General features: G+C 41.3%; 2 protein-coding genes across 2 annotated transcripts; both read right to left on the bottom strand.

Annotated features, from left to right (window-relative positions):
* Nucleotides 1-70: 70 nt before the first annotated feature.
* On the bottom strand, nucleotides 71-7,044 carry tram2 (translocation associated membrane protein 2). Its single transcript, XM_078273937.1, has 11 exons — nucleotides 6,831-7,044; nucleotides 5,017-5,080; nucleotides 4,658-4,767; nucleotides 3,159-3,275; nucleotides 2,942-3,000; nucleotides 2,359-2,443; nucleotides 2,134-2,204; nucleotides 1,802-1,906; nucleotides 1,548-1,691; nucleotides 1,063-1,220; nucleotides 71-869 (listed from the first exon to the last, which is right to left on the bottom strand). Exons 1-11 carry the CDS (start codon nucleotides 6,948-6,950, stop codon nucleotides 793-795), a joined length of 1,110 nt encoding a protein of 369 aa, XP_078130063.1. The 5' UTR covers nucleotides 6,951-7,044; the 3' UTR covers nucleotides 71-792.
* A 623-nt stretch (nucleotides 7,045-7,667) lies between these two features.
* On the bottom strand, nucleotides 7,668-13,412 carry xkr5a (XK related 5a). The gene is made up of 7 exons (XM_078273936.1): nucleotides 13,148-13,412; nucleotides 11,892-12,075; nucleotides 11,509-11,693; nucleotides 11,168-11,380; nucleotides 10,685-10,854; nucleotides 10,349-10,460; nucleotides 7,668-9,841 (listed from the first exon to the last, which is right to left on the bottom strand). The coding sequence occupies exons 1-7, from the start codon at nucleotides 13,278-13,280 to the stop codon at nucleotides 8,895-8,897; spliced, it is 1,944 nt and encodes a 647-aa protein (XP_078130062.1). The 5' UTR covers nucleotides 13,281-13,412; the 3' UTR covers nucleotides 7,668-8,894.
* Nucleotides 13,413-13,544: the final 132 nt, after the last annotated feature.

Genomic DNA, 13,544 nt, shown 5'->3' with positions numbered 1-13,544 from the left:
TTTTTGTTGACATATATGTCAAGTGTATAAAATGAAAATAGACAGTAGAAAAATGACTTCAGTCACAATATTTCCGAAAATTGCATTATTTAATAAAGTAATTAACAAAACAATTAAATGAAAAAAAAAAAACATGCGGTAATATCCAACATACATACGTGATGCTTTTCTGTTAAGTGACCAGTGACGAATCAAGGATTTCAAACAGACATAAATCATAGGGAGGAGCCCAGGTGATTGGTTGGCCAAAATCTCTTCCCTGACATGGTAAAGAGATATTGTTAAGGCCAGCATACAGTAAGCTCATATCATACCATATCATCAGTAAAAATGTTCTGCTCCAATGGACCAGACTAGAAAACAAGCAAAGCCGGCTCAATGACGAGCTGAAAACAGCTGTGAAAATCGGACAACACTACAACCAATACAGTACTTGTGTATGAGGATATGCATCTACACATTCAACATTGACAGACACAATAGCATGTGTGCCATATACTGTGTTCACTGTACATTTTAGTCATTCGGCATACAATATTGCTCCTTAGGGTGGGATAGCTGTCTGCGTGGATGTATAAAAAAATACTGATATGAAGAGTAAATGTCTTGAGGGATTTCCTTGGATTTCATTTTCCAGCATTCAAGCCTAAGTCTGTAGTCTGAGTCCGTATAACATCTCAGGACATACTCAACAAGAGGCTTGGTGGCCAGTGGCCGCCAGCTTCCCTGTTGTGCTGATGAGAAACCTTAGCCAGGGCTAAGGCCACTGTTCAGGCCAGTCAATGTGTTATCTTAGGGGGATTTGAGTTTTTTGGTCCGAGGAGAGGCTCCATTCTCAGCTTTTAGAACTCCATTTTCATGGTGACCAACTAGCAGGAGAGACAGAAGTAAGAAGTCAGGATCTCTAATAATGTAGTACATACCAGACATTCAGTGTGATCAGGACAAAAGAAAGTAGGGGAAGTTGGTTTGAGTAAGGAATCAAGTCACATCTCCTGACTGTAACTACCAGGAGCGGACGTCAGTGTTAGGAAACCTGTTTGAGCAGGTGTTTAAACTCACGTGAGTCTCTCTTCAGTGGCCGTAGGGGTTGTTTTGCGGCAGCCTTCTTGCGAACAGCCTGTTCGTGTCTGAACTCCCTCCAGCGCCTCAGCTGGAAGCGGATAAACTTCCAGAGTAGCCAAGATTGGGTCAAACATACCAGCAGTAGAACAGTCATCCTGAAGGGACCCAAAGGCAAGAAGATTAATGCAATCGTGTGTTTTGGAAAATGGACGACATTAAAATGTCACAATGTAGTGGTGACATTTCAAACCCCATTTAATCCATTTGTTGAGACACAGTCATTTTCTGTCAATCAGTGTCAAAATTCCTGACTACATCCACTTTGAATGTATGTTGTAAAACACTAAAACATTAAAAAGTCAACACTTCTTTTATGGATGGTAAGTGCATTTTGACTATACAGTTGTCACAGTAGCTGTAAAAAGTAATAGAAGTGCCACAAAATAATTTATTATCCATAGAAGTTGGACATAGGTCATTACCTTATCAGTACAGTGTTGAAGTTGCCCATCTCCCAGTCCAGCCCCTGGTTTTCACCACGAGCCAAACCGAAGCCAACAACCAGGAACATCAGGGTCAAAGTAACCATCCGTGTAAACACAAAGCTGATCGCCCACAGGTCAAACCTGAATCATGACACACAGCAAAGATGTAATCTTTTTTTTTTTTTTAAATGGACATAATAAATATTTATTTCAAGTCAATAGGACTAAAAGCTTGATCACTTAAAACTTACATTTTCTGATGGTTCTCATCAGTGAAGTAAAAGAGTCTGGCGATGTGGAAGCCCAGTTCTGACACATACTGGAGGAAGAGGAGTACCAGGCCTACACGACTCAAACTACACAAGAGGGAAGCAGGTGATAGATAAGGGGACAAAGGAGCATAAGCCAGTGGGGAACACACATATATATAGGGTTCTATAAAAACCATATACAGTATTTTATATAATATCAGTAACACCACTTTGAATCAGCTGCTGCAGAGAATTGTAAGGATTTTCAAAACTTAAACTTCAGTGTTTCATTATTTGTAGGTAAAACAAAGATCCTTCTGCTGGATGCTTACTTTAACAAATAGGCTGCAGCGATGTGCAGCAGATACAGGCAGATGTACTGGAGCTGGCGAGAAATCTCTTCCTGAAAAACAAACAGCATCTCTTTGCAAAAGGTATCGTATTTTTAAGGCTTTTGTTGTCACACACACACGCACGCACACACACACACGCACACGCACACAGCTTATCTATTCACACTCCAGAAGTCTTCCAGTTCCCAGGGCCTCCTTACTGACCTTGCGTACTTTCTGGAAGTAGAGCTCTGGTAAGGCATGGAGCCAGTAGGCCAGCTGTGTGAGGTAGAAAAACTTCACCTGAAACCTGGACCAGAAACACAGACCGGCAGAAGGAAAGTAGGGGAAAGGGTCAAAGACATTTATTCTAAAAAAAAAAACTTCTCTAAAAAAGGAATTGTTCATTTTGAGCTGAATACCAGTTAGTAGTATTTGTCAGCTATAAAATAGGCAATAAGCACTTATATATGTGACTTTTTGTAAAGAAATAGACAACTTAATATGCTCTAAACTTAAAATATCAGTAAACACATTGCAAAATACAGGTGTTTTAACATACGTATTTTTTTAAAGACATATCACTGCTTTAAGCTTATCAAATGTGTGTGTGTGTGTGTAGTGTAGGCAGATAGAGAGAGATATATATATATATATATAGTTATATATATATATATATATATGTATATGTATATGTATAGGATAGATAGATAATCAAGTGTACTTGTTTGCTGACTAGCTCTAAAAGTTTATATACATTTTTTTATGTAAATATAACATTGACAAAGCATGAACACATCAGTCATACCTGAGGTGTACATGGGGATAGTTCTCCCAAAGGCTGCTGGGATGCAGGAGATATCCTTCCTGTGTGAAGAAATCAGATAATACAACACATTATACTGTTGTTCATTAGTGTGTGAGAAATACATTAGTTATCCTTGATAGGTTTAAGAATATATGTGACGTTTCCTAAAGTAGGAAGTTGTCAATGAATACTGTAATATGATACAACTCTCACTTACTGTTATGAGGATGTAAAAACTCCACACACTCGACACCAAGTGAAAAACACACAGCTGACCCGACTCATTAAACTTGGTATTCTTGCTCTTTGAGAGGTGGAGACGTCGGTTCACTTTCTGCAACATGAACAGTACAAGAGATCGTGTGAATGCTGCAGGATCCAGTCATAATGGGTGGCCGGTTGACTGCTTGAATTGTCATTCACAAGGAAATGTCACGGTAAAACAAATAACTAGGATAAGAAAAGGCAGCAGATACTATTTATGGTTGCGGCTGAAAACTCTCCTCTGTGAAGTATTTGTTTAAAGACACTTTGGAAACCGTGCTGATGGATCTAAAATAAAACCTCATTCCTCTTCGCTGGCCTATTTCTAAACAATGACACAAGGGCTCATACCTTCAGATGGATTTAATGTGTCTGTCTCTCTCTCTCTCTCTCTCTCTCTCTGAGAACTGAAGCAATGTCAGCCTGTCTGAAACAGAATGCTGCTCTTATGTTTTTTGATGTGGTATGTTTCAAACAGTTCTGTTCAAAATGTCCCTTTAAGTGCAACTGGACGAAAACACTAAATATGTATCAGGGTTCATACGGTTTGAAAAAAACCTGGTATGTTATGGAATTTAAAAAATGCAAATTCCAGGCCTGGAAAGGTTAGTCATGGAATTTTTTTTTTTAACACAGCATAATAATACGTGATTAATAAATGTATTTCACGTCGTCCTAACCTCAACGTTCTAGTCGGGGCGCGATATTACGAATCCCACTACGAACCACATAAATTGTCATTCATTTTATTGTTAAACCTCTAAGGGGAAAACTTTAACACAGATTTGTATTGTTATTGTATAATGTCGACTGACATTTTCAGGAAATCATAGTCACCGAAAAAGTCATGGAAAAGTATTGGTTAAAATGCGAATGAACCCTGATGTATCTTCATAACCTTGAATATATTCATAAATAGCATACTCTTACTGAGGAAAGAGTAAATGGAGTAAAACATCGCAGAGATTTTATGTTTTTTCAGGTTCATGAACGCACAACAATCTGATTCTTCATATCCCCTAACATTGATGGAATATAATGCATGTACTGTACGTAAATGTCCCTTATATTATTAATATTATTGCTGATTCCTAATATTAGCCATTTTATGGGTCCGTAATGTTTGAATAATTTCCTAACAATTTCCAAAAGGTTCCTTTTTTGGTACGAGTCATGGTAAACAGAGGCAGTGTTGAATTTCTACACTAGCAATTATTTATTTCAATATAAATAAATGCGATGCCCTTATTTTAATATTTACTCATTACTGTGCTGCCTCTTTTGGGGACCAGGGAGCCATTTGCAATATTTGTTGTCTTTTCTTGCCTTTATATGTCTATCACTCTGACAGTATTATTGCTGTATATAAGGACCTCCCTGTGTGACATCCACTATGCCTAATCTTGTGACTGACTGACTGATGCATTGTGCCACAGTGACTGGGTAACTTACATCCAGAAGATACTCCTGCACTACTGCATGGAGGATGATGGCGGTAAAGAAATAGAAGAGGATGGTGGCAGAATCCTTCCATCCGTAATGGTACAACGTCACCTCGCCCTCTAAGCACACACACAGGACGGGTTAAACATACACACGGCAATCAAGGTGTGTTAAAGATCCTGGAGCAATGTTAACTCATTTTGTAATCACAATTCAATGGCAGTAATATAATGATGCAAAATGCAGGAACAGCAGAAGTGAAACTGTGAAATGTATGAACTGCAGGAGTTCAAAATAGGTAGATGGGTCATAGACTGTGGATTAAAGTATTAAGTATTAAATAAGAATTCCTCAACTGCACTGCATACCTGGTGATAGTGTGGTGACATTGTACTGAGGCTGAATGAACAGTATGGCCGTCTTGGCTGTTGCCTGGAAATTAGATGAGATGGTAATTAGCAACATATTTCAGTGAAGCTCAAGAGGCCGGACATCAAAGTATCATCGAAGTATGTTTGTGGCAGGTGTTGTGAGTGTGTATGGGGATAGCGAGCAAGAGAGAATCATAATAACTTGCTAGGAGCTAAAAGTAGTGGTGCTGGCGTGACAAGGCTTGTATTGACTTGGGATGTGAAAGCATAACCGAGCTTCCCAAATTATTCTATGACAAGCATCCCTACAAAGACATGCATTAGTACAGTGTTTTCCAACCTTTTCAAGCGTGTGACCACTTTAAATAAAGCAATGTCTAGCTGCAGCCCCTTTCACAGGTTGTCTATGTCTATTAACTGTAACTTTTTCGATCAAATGGTGATTTTCAGATACACTTTTGTGAGCCCTCACATTTATCTTCAACCCCTTGGGGAAGTCCCATCAGGTTGGGAACATTATGGGAATTTTTATAGTTTTGTCTTAAGCATTCCTTTTTTTTTAGAAGATAGGACTACGCAAAGAGGCATCCTGAAGGGACCGTTGGTCCCCTAGCCCCAGTTTGGGCACCACAAGTCACCAGTCATTCCCTGCACGCCGAGGCAACAGGTGACCCGTCTACGTCAAATGTCACATTCAAGACCAGCTGCAGCACTGTTGTTCTCTTTTTCCGAAACGAGAAAAATTAAGGAAATCCCCTAGTTATTTTTTTACTCGGCCAGCTGTGTGAGCCCAACCAGGGTTCCGGATTGAAACTTTACTAAAAGCTGAAGCGGCAGCCTGGGGAGTCAGTTTGTGCGCACGTAGAAAAAGCTATTTTCTAACGAGACACCTCATTAATACAGTCACTGTACGTCAATTGTGAAAACCCCTTCAGGTCAAAGCGGCCAAGGTTGAGCCCGCGGAGAACCAGCAGCTCAAAGATTGAGACGTGGCAGTTAACTACCACTGCCAAGCTAGCGACGAAAAGTAATACAGTTTCCCTCTACGCTTTTCAAAGTAAAGCCCCTCCATGTCGGACGTTTGCTTGAATTCTATTTTAAGCAAAAGCGGTGCTTTTAATTTGAATGCTGAAAACGATTTACTTCCTGCCTTAACTAGGCTCTCTGCGGTAACTGACAAATCTTGGAATCAAAATGTTGCAGCGGTACGTTTTTGCTGGAAACTGGAACAAGACATTGTCAAAAGGGTAAAAACGTACATTTAAGGAAACAAATAAGTCACAGTATGTTGTTTATAAGTAGCCACTTATGCCTAGCTATGCCAACAGATGAGTTTTCAATTGCATCCCGGTTGAAAGTCTTCTTTTTTCGCAGTCTACGGTTAAAACTCCGTTAGAAATTCGAGTTTTAAGAGCAAGACACCGAAAACTTTGACCATATAAACTAGCAATAAACGTGTAAAGGTGCCGTTTATACCCAGCTGTTTTCAGCTGTAACTTTCTTGCTTAGTTTAAAAGCATACGTCGCTACTTTGACTGCGAACTAAGCAACATTCATTGTTAACAGAACTTGTTAAAAAAAACTGCAGTATTAAGCAGCCATCATATACACGGAACTCCTTACACTGCTAGAAAGCTCAGATGCAGACAATCAAGCAAACATAAAAAAAGAAAAAAGAAGCAAAAGATAATTTCGACCTAACGTTTCAACTTCGCACAAAGTTACATCTTTGAATGTGCAGCAGCGGGCTTGCCATCTTAAAACAGCTGAGCGAGACGAGGGAAGGAAAAGATAATCTGAGTTCATCTCACCTCAAACATCAATCCAATCAAAATGAAAATCACCAAACTGAAGACGATGTCGGCATGGTTTTGAATTAAGAATTCCTGGCTGAAGAATGGGTAACTCTTGTTTCTTCGGCGAAATGCCATGTCAACTCAATGGTGTTTTCCCTGCTATTTTATAAATCAGAATTTTTCTGACTACGAAGTTCAGCAGTTAACTTTCTCACTGATTTGCGCATGCGCGACTTCTTAAAGGGCAAGTGCCATAAATACCTTCTTTAAGGCCATGTACACAATAAGTTCCGTCTGTTATAACATTTACTTTATTAATTTGAGTACCGGTAATTCCACTTTAGCTTTAGTTAGTTTGTAGGTTTAGATTATTAATATAAAATAGAAATCAACTACATTATATATTATTATAGGTAAAGCTACTCAACAATACTGTATATAGTTATTGAAATTACCTCCACCTTTACCAGCGGCAACATTAAAGTAATGTACACATTAATGCATTACTAATTATAATCCTATAACATAGGGTATATATAAACATTTACACAAGTACTTTTACTTCTGGTACATCAAAGTATATTGTGATGCTAATACTACTATAACAATACTATTACTTTTACTTAAGTAAGAGTTTGAATGCATGACTTTAACCTGTTAACAGAGTATTTCTACTTGCTACTTTTACTTAAGTAAAAAATCGGAATACTTCTTCCCCCCACTGGTGGTGTGGTCACAGAGCAGTGGACGTCTTAAATGCTCAAAAACATTCAGAATGAATTCAACTTAAAAACAACTTACTTGATACCATAAATATAAAAACAACGTTTAAATAATTACAAACACTTGTATTCAGTCACCCCAATATGTTGGCTATTTATTGCTTATTTAAAGCCACCAGTGGCTAGGCAGTCACCTGGGTGCAAGAGGAAAAACCAGCATCATTTCACTGCATTGTTAGTGGATTTCGTACCGTTTACAGAACAGTAATGAGCAAAAATTCATTTGTGCCCTAGCAATAGCAATCAAGAGCACATAAAAAAGTCACTACAAGTACCTCATTAGCATCTTTCATTTTGTTACACAATAGACATTTGAAAGCTTTTAAAGTCAGTGTCTGAGACATTATTTCCCCCCCCCCCAACATAATGTAAATTCAAAAGACATGTTAGCAATTACATGGTCAACATGTAAATAAAGATAAAACATGAAACAGTTTTTGCCAGGTTGGCACACTAGCCCTGCTCAAAGCGATGGCAGTTAATATGATTATACAAAAAATACAGTATATTATTCTCTGATGGGCAGGGGATGTTTTTATGGGAATAACAAAAAAATCACAGCAATATACATATGGTATAGAAGATAATTGTGCTTTTAAGAAGCCAACAAAGTTCTGGCTTATGCTGAGATGGTAAAGATTCAGAGGTCAGACACTCCTGTCCCCTTTAGATCTAGGAATAGTTTCTCTGTTCTCATTACTGCTGGCAATTTTTAACATGAATAACAGCAGTTTCGGTATGTAATATAAAGACCATCAGTTGCCTGAAATCATAAAAACGCTGCATATTTCTAATGACTTTTATTAATAAAAGTCATGGCTACCTCCTCAATATGTTATAACAATCTGGTAGAAACAGTGTTCACTTTTGTTGCACAGCATAACTCTTGAGGCTTAAGTTAATTGCTAGCAAATCAATAGAAGAAAAAAAATGTTTAGTCAGATAGGTGTGCCTGAGCTCCATATACCACCTTTGTGGCCAATTAGCTCTTTAATGTTCTTCATGTCTGATGAAAACACTGCTAAAGGTTTCACCTCTGTGTGTCCAGCACTTGGGAAATTAGAAAATAGTTATGATGTGAGAAGAATACAGTTTAGCTTAGCATTATCCCAAAAATTATGCGTATAGTATGCCCCGCAGTGTACTAAATGTATAGACATACAGAGGTGAAATCTCTGGCAGACTTCTCATCCTACAGCACTGATCAGATAGAAAAGCAGCCTTCCAAAAAGCTGGTATTTTCCTTTAATGTTGGATATGTTGCTGTTACTTTTTCCCTGATTCTGTCTTGAGAAACTTAGAAGTTATCGCCTTCATCTCTTCGGGACATTATAAGCTGCCTCCTGGGACCTGTGAAATGAGGGACACTAGATGGGGAGTCCAGTGCTCCAGAGTCCAATTTAGGAGTGGAAGTGCAGCGTGGTCCAACCCGGCCCATTAGCCCACGAATATCTCTGTGAAGGGCTGGGTCGCTGGGGATCGAGGTGAGGCGCACCCCCTGTTCCAGACCCCCAATGTCCCGGTCTAAACGGGGGTTACTGGCACTGCTGGGAGACTGAGGATCAGCGCTGAAATATAAGGTTGAACTTGACTCTGTAGGGCAGAAGTACGGCTCGGGGCTGTCTCCAAACACAGACTTGCCCTCTGGTGAGCTCCGTTTGAAATCTGATGCGGGTGACTCCATTGGGCTCTCCATCTCCAGACTGTCATCCTCTTCTTCCGGTTGTCCGGTTGACGTGGGCTCGCTCACGCTCTGAAACTCATCTTTGCAGTCCGAGAGAGGTGCCAGGCCTTTCCCCTGAGACTCAGAAGTGGAGACCCCCCCACAGCTGCCTCCTGCTGTGATAGTCATGCCCTCGTTACTCTTAAACTCTTGGTTATACTCCTCCATGTCCAGTATGGCTGCTGCTCCGTCGGCCCCATACGCTCTGTTGATCTTCCCCAGGTCTCCTGTTTTCAGAGCCAGACGGATTAGGAGCCAGTGGTGGTGGTAGCAAGGGCAGGAGCTGTTACCCTGGCCCCCACAGGTTCCTGGGTGCTCCAGCAGAGAACCAGCCACACCTGAGAGGGAGAAGCTGCCGTGGTTTTGAATGGAGGCAGCTGGTAGGCTTTTATCCCCGAAAGAGTAGGATGACTCCCCTTGATCTATACATGTGCTGCCCATGTGGTTGTGGTTCGTACCGTGGCTGATCTCTGTTGACTTGGGATGGAGGAACCGGTAGTATAGGACAAGAGAGGTAGCACCTGGGAAGCAAAGAACAGGAAACAGTTGACTTTAGTACACTCAGCATGTTTTAGTATACTTGTACTTTTACAGCTCACTGTCACTTGATTGCTCAATGCAGTTTTCAATGCATTAAAGATCACTGTTTATTTACCATCATGTTCAACTATACCTAAAATGAAAAAATAAAAATCAGAATATAAATGCATATAAATACTTTGCACATAATGTCTTTGTTAGGATGGTAAACTTGCACCATATCATCAATTGTGTTTCTAATATCTCTGTTATTTAACAAGTAGTAGCGCTCAAAGGGCTATTACTATTTGTAATGCCATAGCTGTGGTTTCCTACTTAGAATTAGTTTTAATTGATTTGAATCACCATTGGGGTTTAATTACTAAGATACCGCTGAAACTATTGGATGTTTTGTCACTAGTCTAATGATAAGCATTGAACATTAAAACATCAGAGACAAATCTGTTCCACAACAAAGGGAGTGCAGATAGAGAGAGAGAGTCACTCACCGAGGAAAAAGCTACACAGCACAGTGGTGGGAAGGGTCATGCTGTCCCATGATGCCTCGCTAAGGAAGTCGGAGGCGGCCAGCAGCAGAGTGGCGTTTTCTACGAGCATGAACTGAAGGAGGAAAGAAGGTCACGCCATCAGTCATCTGTTGAAAGCTTTACGTCACTGTACACTAGGCAAGCAGAGGTGACGATGACAATGCAAACTGTCTGCCTGTGTGTGTATATCTATGTGCGTAGTTGCCCCGTGTGTAAGTCAACGAGGCAGTGCTGAAAACAGGAAGCATAAAACATTACAAACAGGCACCAAAATCACAGTGAAAAGTCACGTCTTACTGCATAAAAACTGGCCATGCGGAAGCGTGAGGGTCCGTCTTTGACGTTGAAGAAGAAGAAGATGTGGACTAGCCCCATAATGCCATTAAAGGCACGCCAACACCAGGGGCCGGTGCAGATGTCCGGTTGCTGTGATACCAGCCAGAAGGAGGCCGTGAGCCAGTGGAAACCTAGAGGTCAACGTAAAAGTAGACAAGGACATAAAAGCGCAATAGGGAATCCATATGCAGTGTATCAAGCTGATGCAAAGAGGCAAGTGAAAACTGGATTAAGAGGACATGCTGCATCACTCTGAGGATAATTACATCACTTATTAACTTTAGTATAAATTAATAAGAATCTCTACCTAAATTAGTCTTTGAGCTCTACTTGCATTTGTGTACTATGTTACTATAAGGCAATAATATATTATCATTTCATTGCATCCTTTCTCTTCCTTTCAGTGTCAGCTACACAAAATCACCCACGGAGCTTGCTGCTCACCTGCTACTCCACAGACCCACCAGTTAAAGACCCTGGCAAAGAACATAAGGCAAGTCACCCTTGCACCCAGCATGCCTGCCCTCCACACCAGCTGGCACAGCAGGGCTGCCGGAGGCATTGCCAGGTGGCCGGGTCGTATCAGACAGCAGGCTCTGCTGTACAGCACCAGGGCCCAGGAAATAGACAGCACACACAGACCACAGCAATAGGCCACTGAGGGTAAAAACACAAGGTGAAAGTATGAAAAAACTATTTTTATCTCTTATACTGACACTGTCTACAACAATTGACATGCCACAAACAAGATGCAGAGCCAATAAGTCATGCTAACATCAGTTTACCTGGGGACATGATGCCCACATCAGTGGACACCACGACATATGCCTGCAGCAGGCTCTGAGGCAGCGTGAGGACGAGGGCCTCCAGCAACCAAAGAGCAGCAACATCTGCCTGCTGCATGACAGCCGCTCCAAGCTCAGCCACTGAGCCCTGCATGTGCAACACAGACCTCATGCAGTCCCAGAACCTGCCAGAAGAGGGAGACAGATACCAGAGAAGTGATACAGTAACCTCCTGGTGAAGGTTTCAGTTACAGAATCTTTCTTTCCGTGTACTTGGTTTGTTTCCTACGGGGACACAATGGGTTAAATCCTAACAACATATTCTATGTATGCAAATGATGCTATATTTTGTAATATAACATCTGGAGTTGCAGAGATCTTACCTTTTGAAGATGCCCAAGTGCAGTATGTGTATGACAGAGAGGTAGCATCGCCTGTCATCACCGTCATCATAGTACCATTTCATACTAAGCAGCTGAACTGCCGTCCCCGGTAGAAAGAGGCCAAGAGTGAGGCCTGCCCACTGCGTCTCCTCATTCCAAAGGTAAAACCCTATACAGTAGATCACTAACACACAAACAATACAGACACGCAGATGCAAGGTGGTATAAGTATTTTGTGTTTCTAAGTGAGATGTGTTTGTTTTAGGTTAAGAATTCATGAGATGAAGTACAGTCTGATTCATCATATAGTCATGCAGTTTTTAAAGGAAACATATTAAACCCAGCCGGATGTATTGAGAGCTGCAGAAGACGACAGAGTCCTTGAGAAATTAAAGAGCACATACACATTGCCCAAGTGAATTATCCTAAAGTTTGATATGAGAAGAAGCTGTTCTGATGAGATGACACAAGCTCCACCAAGAAAAGGCCAGAGTCTGACTCCTGGCTTTAACACAGCCTGCTAGTATGTGTCTTTAATTAAGACCTCTTGCACTGTGAGAACTGTCTAATTTCTTCTGTGACACGCTGACCCCAGTTCAAGCAGCAGCACAGTCTTTTTATCTTGTGGGAATGGTATAGGCCTACCTGCTGAAGGCAGTCACACTTTGTACACATCCAGTCACCTCGTCTCTCCTGTGTCCTGCCCTTGCCCCATTGATCTGCTAAGTCAGGGAATCGTCACACATGGGAGTGCACACTATTTTCAATACAGATTTCAGATGTGCAATAATACTAATACCAACAGCATTAGTAATCATTATAATAATGGGCTATTCAGTAATGTGTTTTGGAGAGTGGGTACGAGAGAAATCTAAAAGGTGAGCATTATTCTCCTATATTAAGGACAACCTTTTACTGCGAAGGTTATCATTTTCGGCTGTGACCTATCCAATGCCAATGTCACATCGCTCTACATGAAATAAAAGTAGCTAACGTTAGGTTTGTCAATTCAATAGTAGCTAAAGGCTGTGCTATAGCGTCACCGTTTGAATTGTAACCTGAACTACGGCTGCTGCTGCTGCTGGAAAGCTCCAGCACGAAGCACAATGGCTGAACAACAGCCCTTTTCATTCATTAAAGCCAAGGAAAATTCTCCACACAAATAAAACATTCCCCTGCGCTGTTTTCATATTCAGTGTCAGCCCGCACCAGCAAACTAGCAGCCCGCTAGCACGGGGTATTCTATGCCCACTTACGAGCGGTCCGTTCGGCCACGATAACCAGCGCCGACACGCCGAGCAGGACCGCCTGGCACCATGCTATCCAGCATCCGCTCCGCCGGACCGCCGACGGCATCCTGCGTGCGACCGCCCCAGCAGCGTTTATCATGATACGGATAGGTGAGAGAGTGGATACACTGGTGACATTATCCTGGGCATCCTTCACCCTGGATACATCTGCTGCTCCCTTCTTCTCCCGCTGCCTGTCCCCCAGTCAAAAATATGTGACGTCACTGCGCGGTTTTAAAGGGGCATCAGTTTACCGACCGTCCACTGTAACTGTGACTACAGAGCTCACCTTCCCTCCACCTTGGAAACATTACCTCTTCCCCGACCTCCCTCCACTTATTTAAATTATAAATACCCTAATGTT

The sequence above is a fragment of the Sander vitreus genome, chromosome 18 (genome assembly GCF_031162955.1).
Source record: "Sander vitreus isolate 19-12246 chromosome 18, sanVit1, whole genome shotgun sequence".
Lineage (NCBI taxonomy): Eukaryota > Metazoa > Chordata > Actinopteri > Perciformes > Percidae > Sander > Sander vitreus.
The sequence above is the reverse complement of the archived record's forward strand: the minus strand, read 5'-3'. Positions and strand labels throughout refer to the sequence as shown.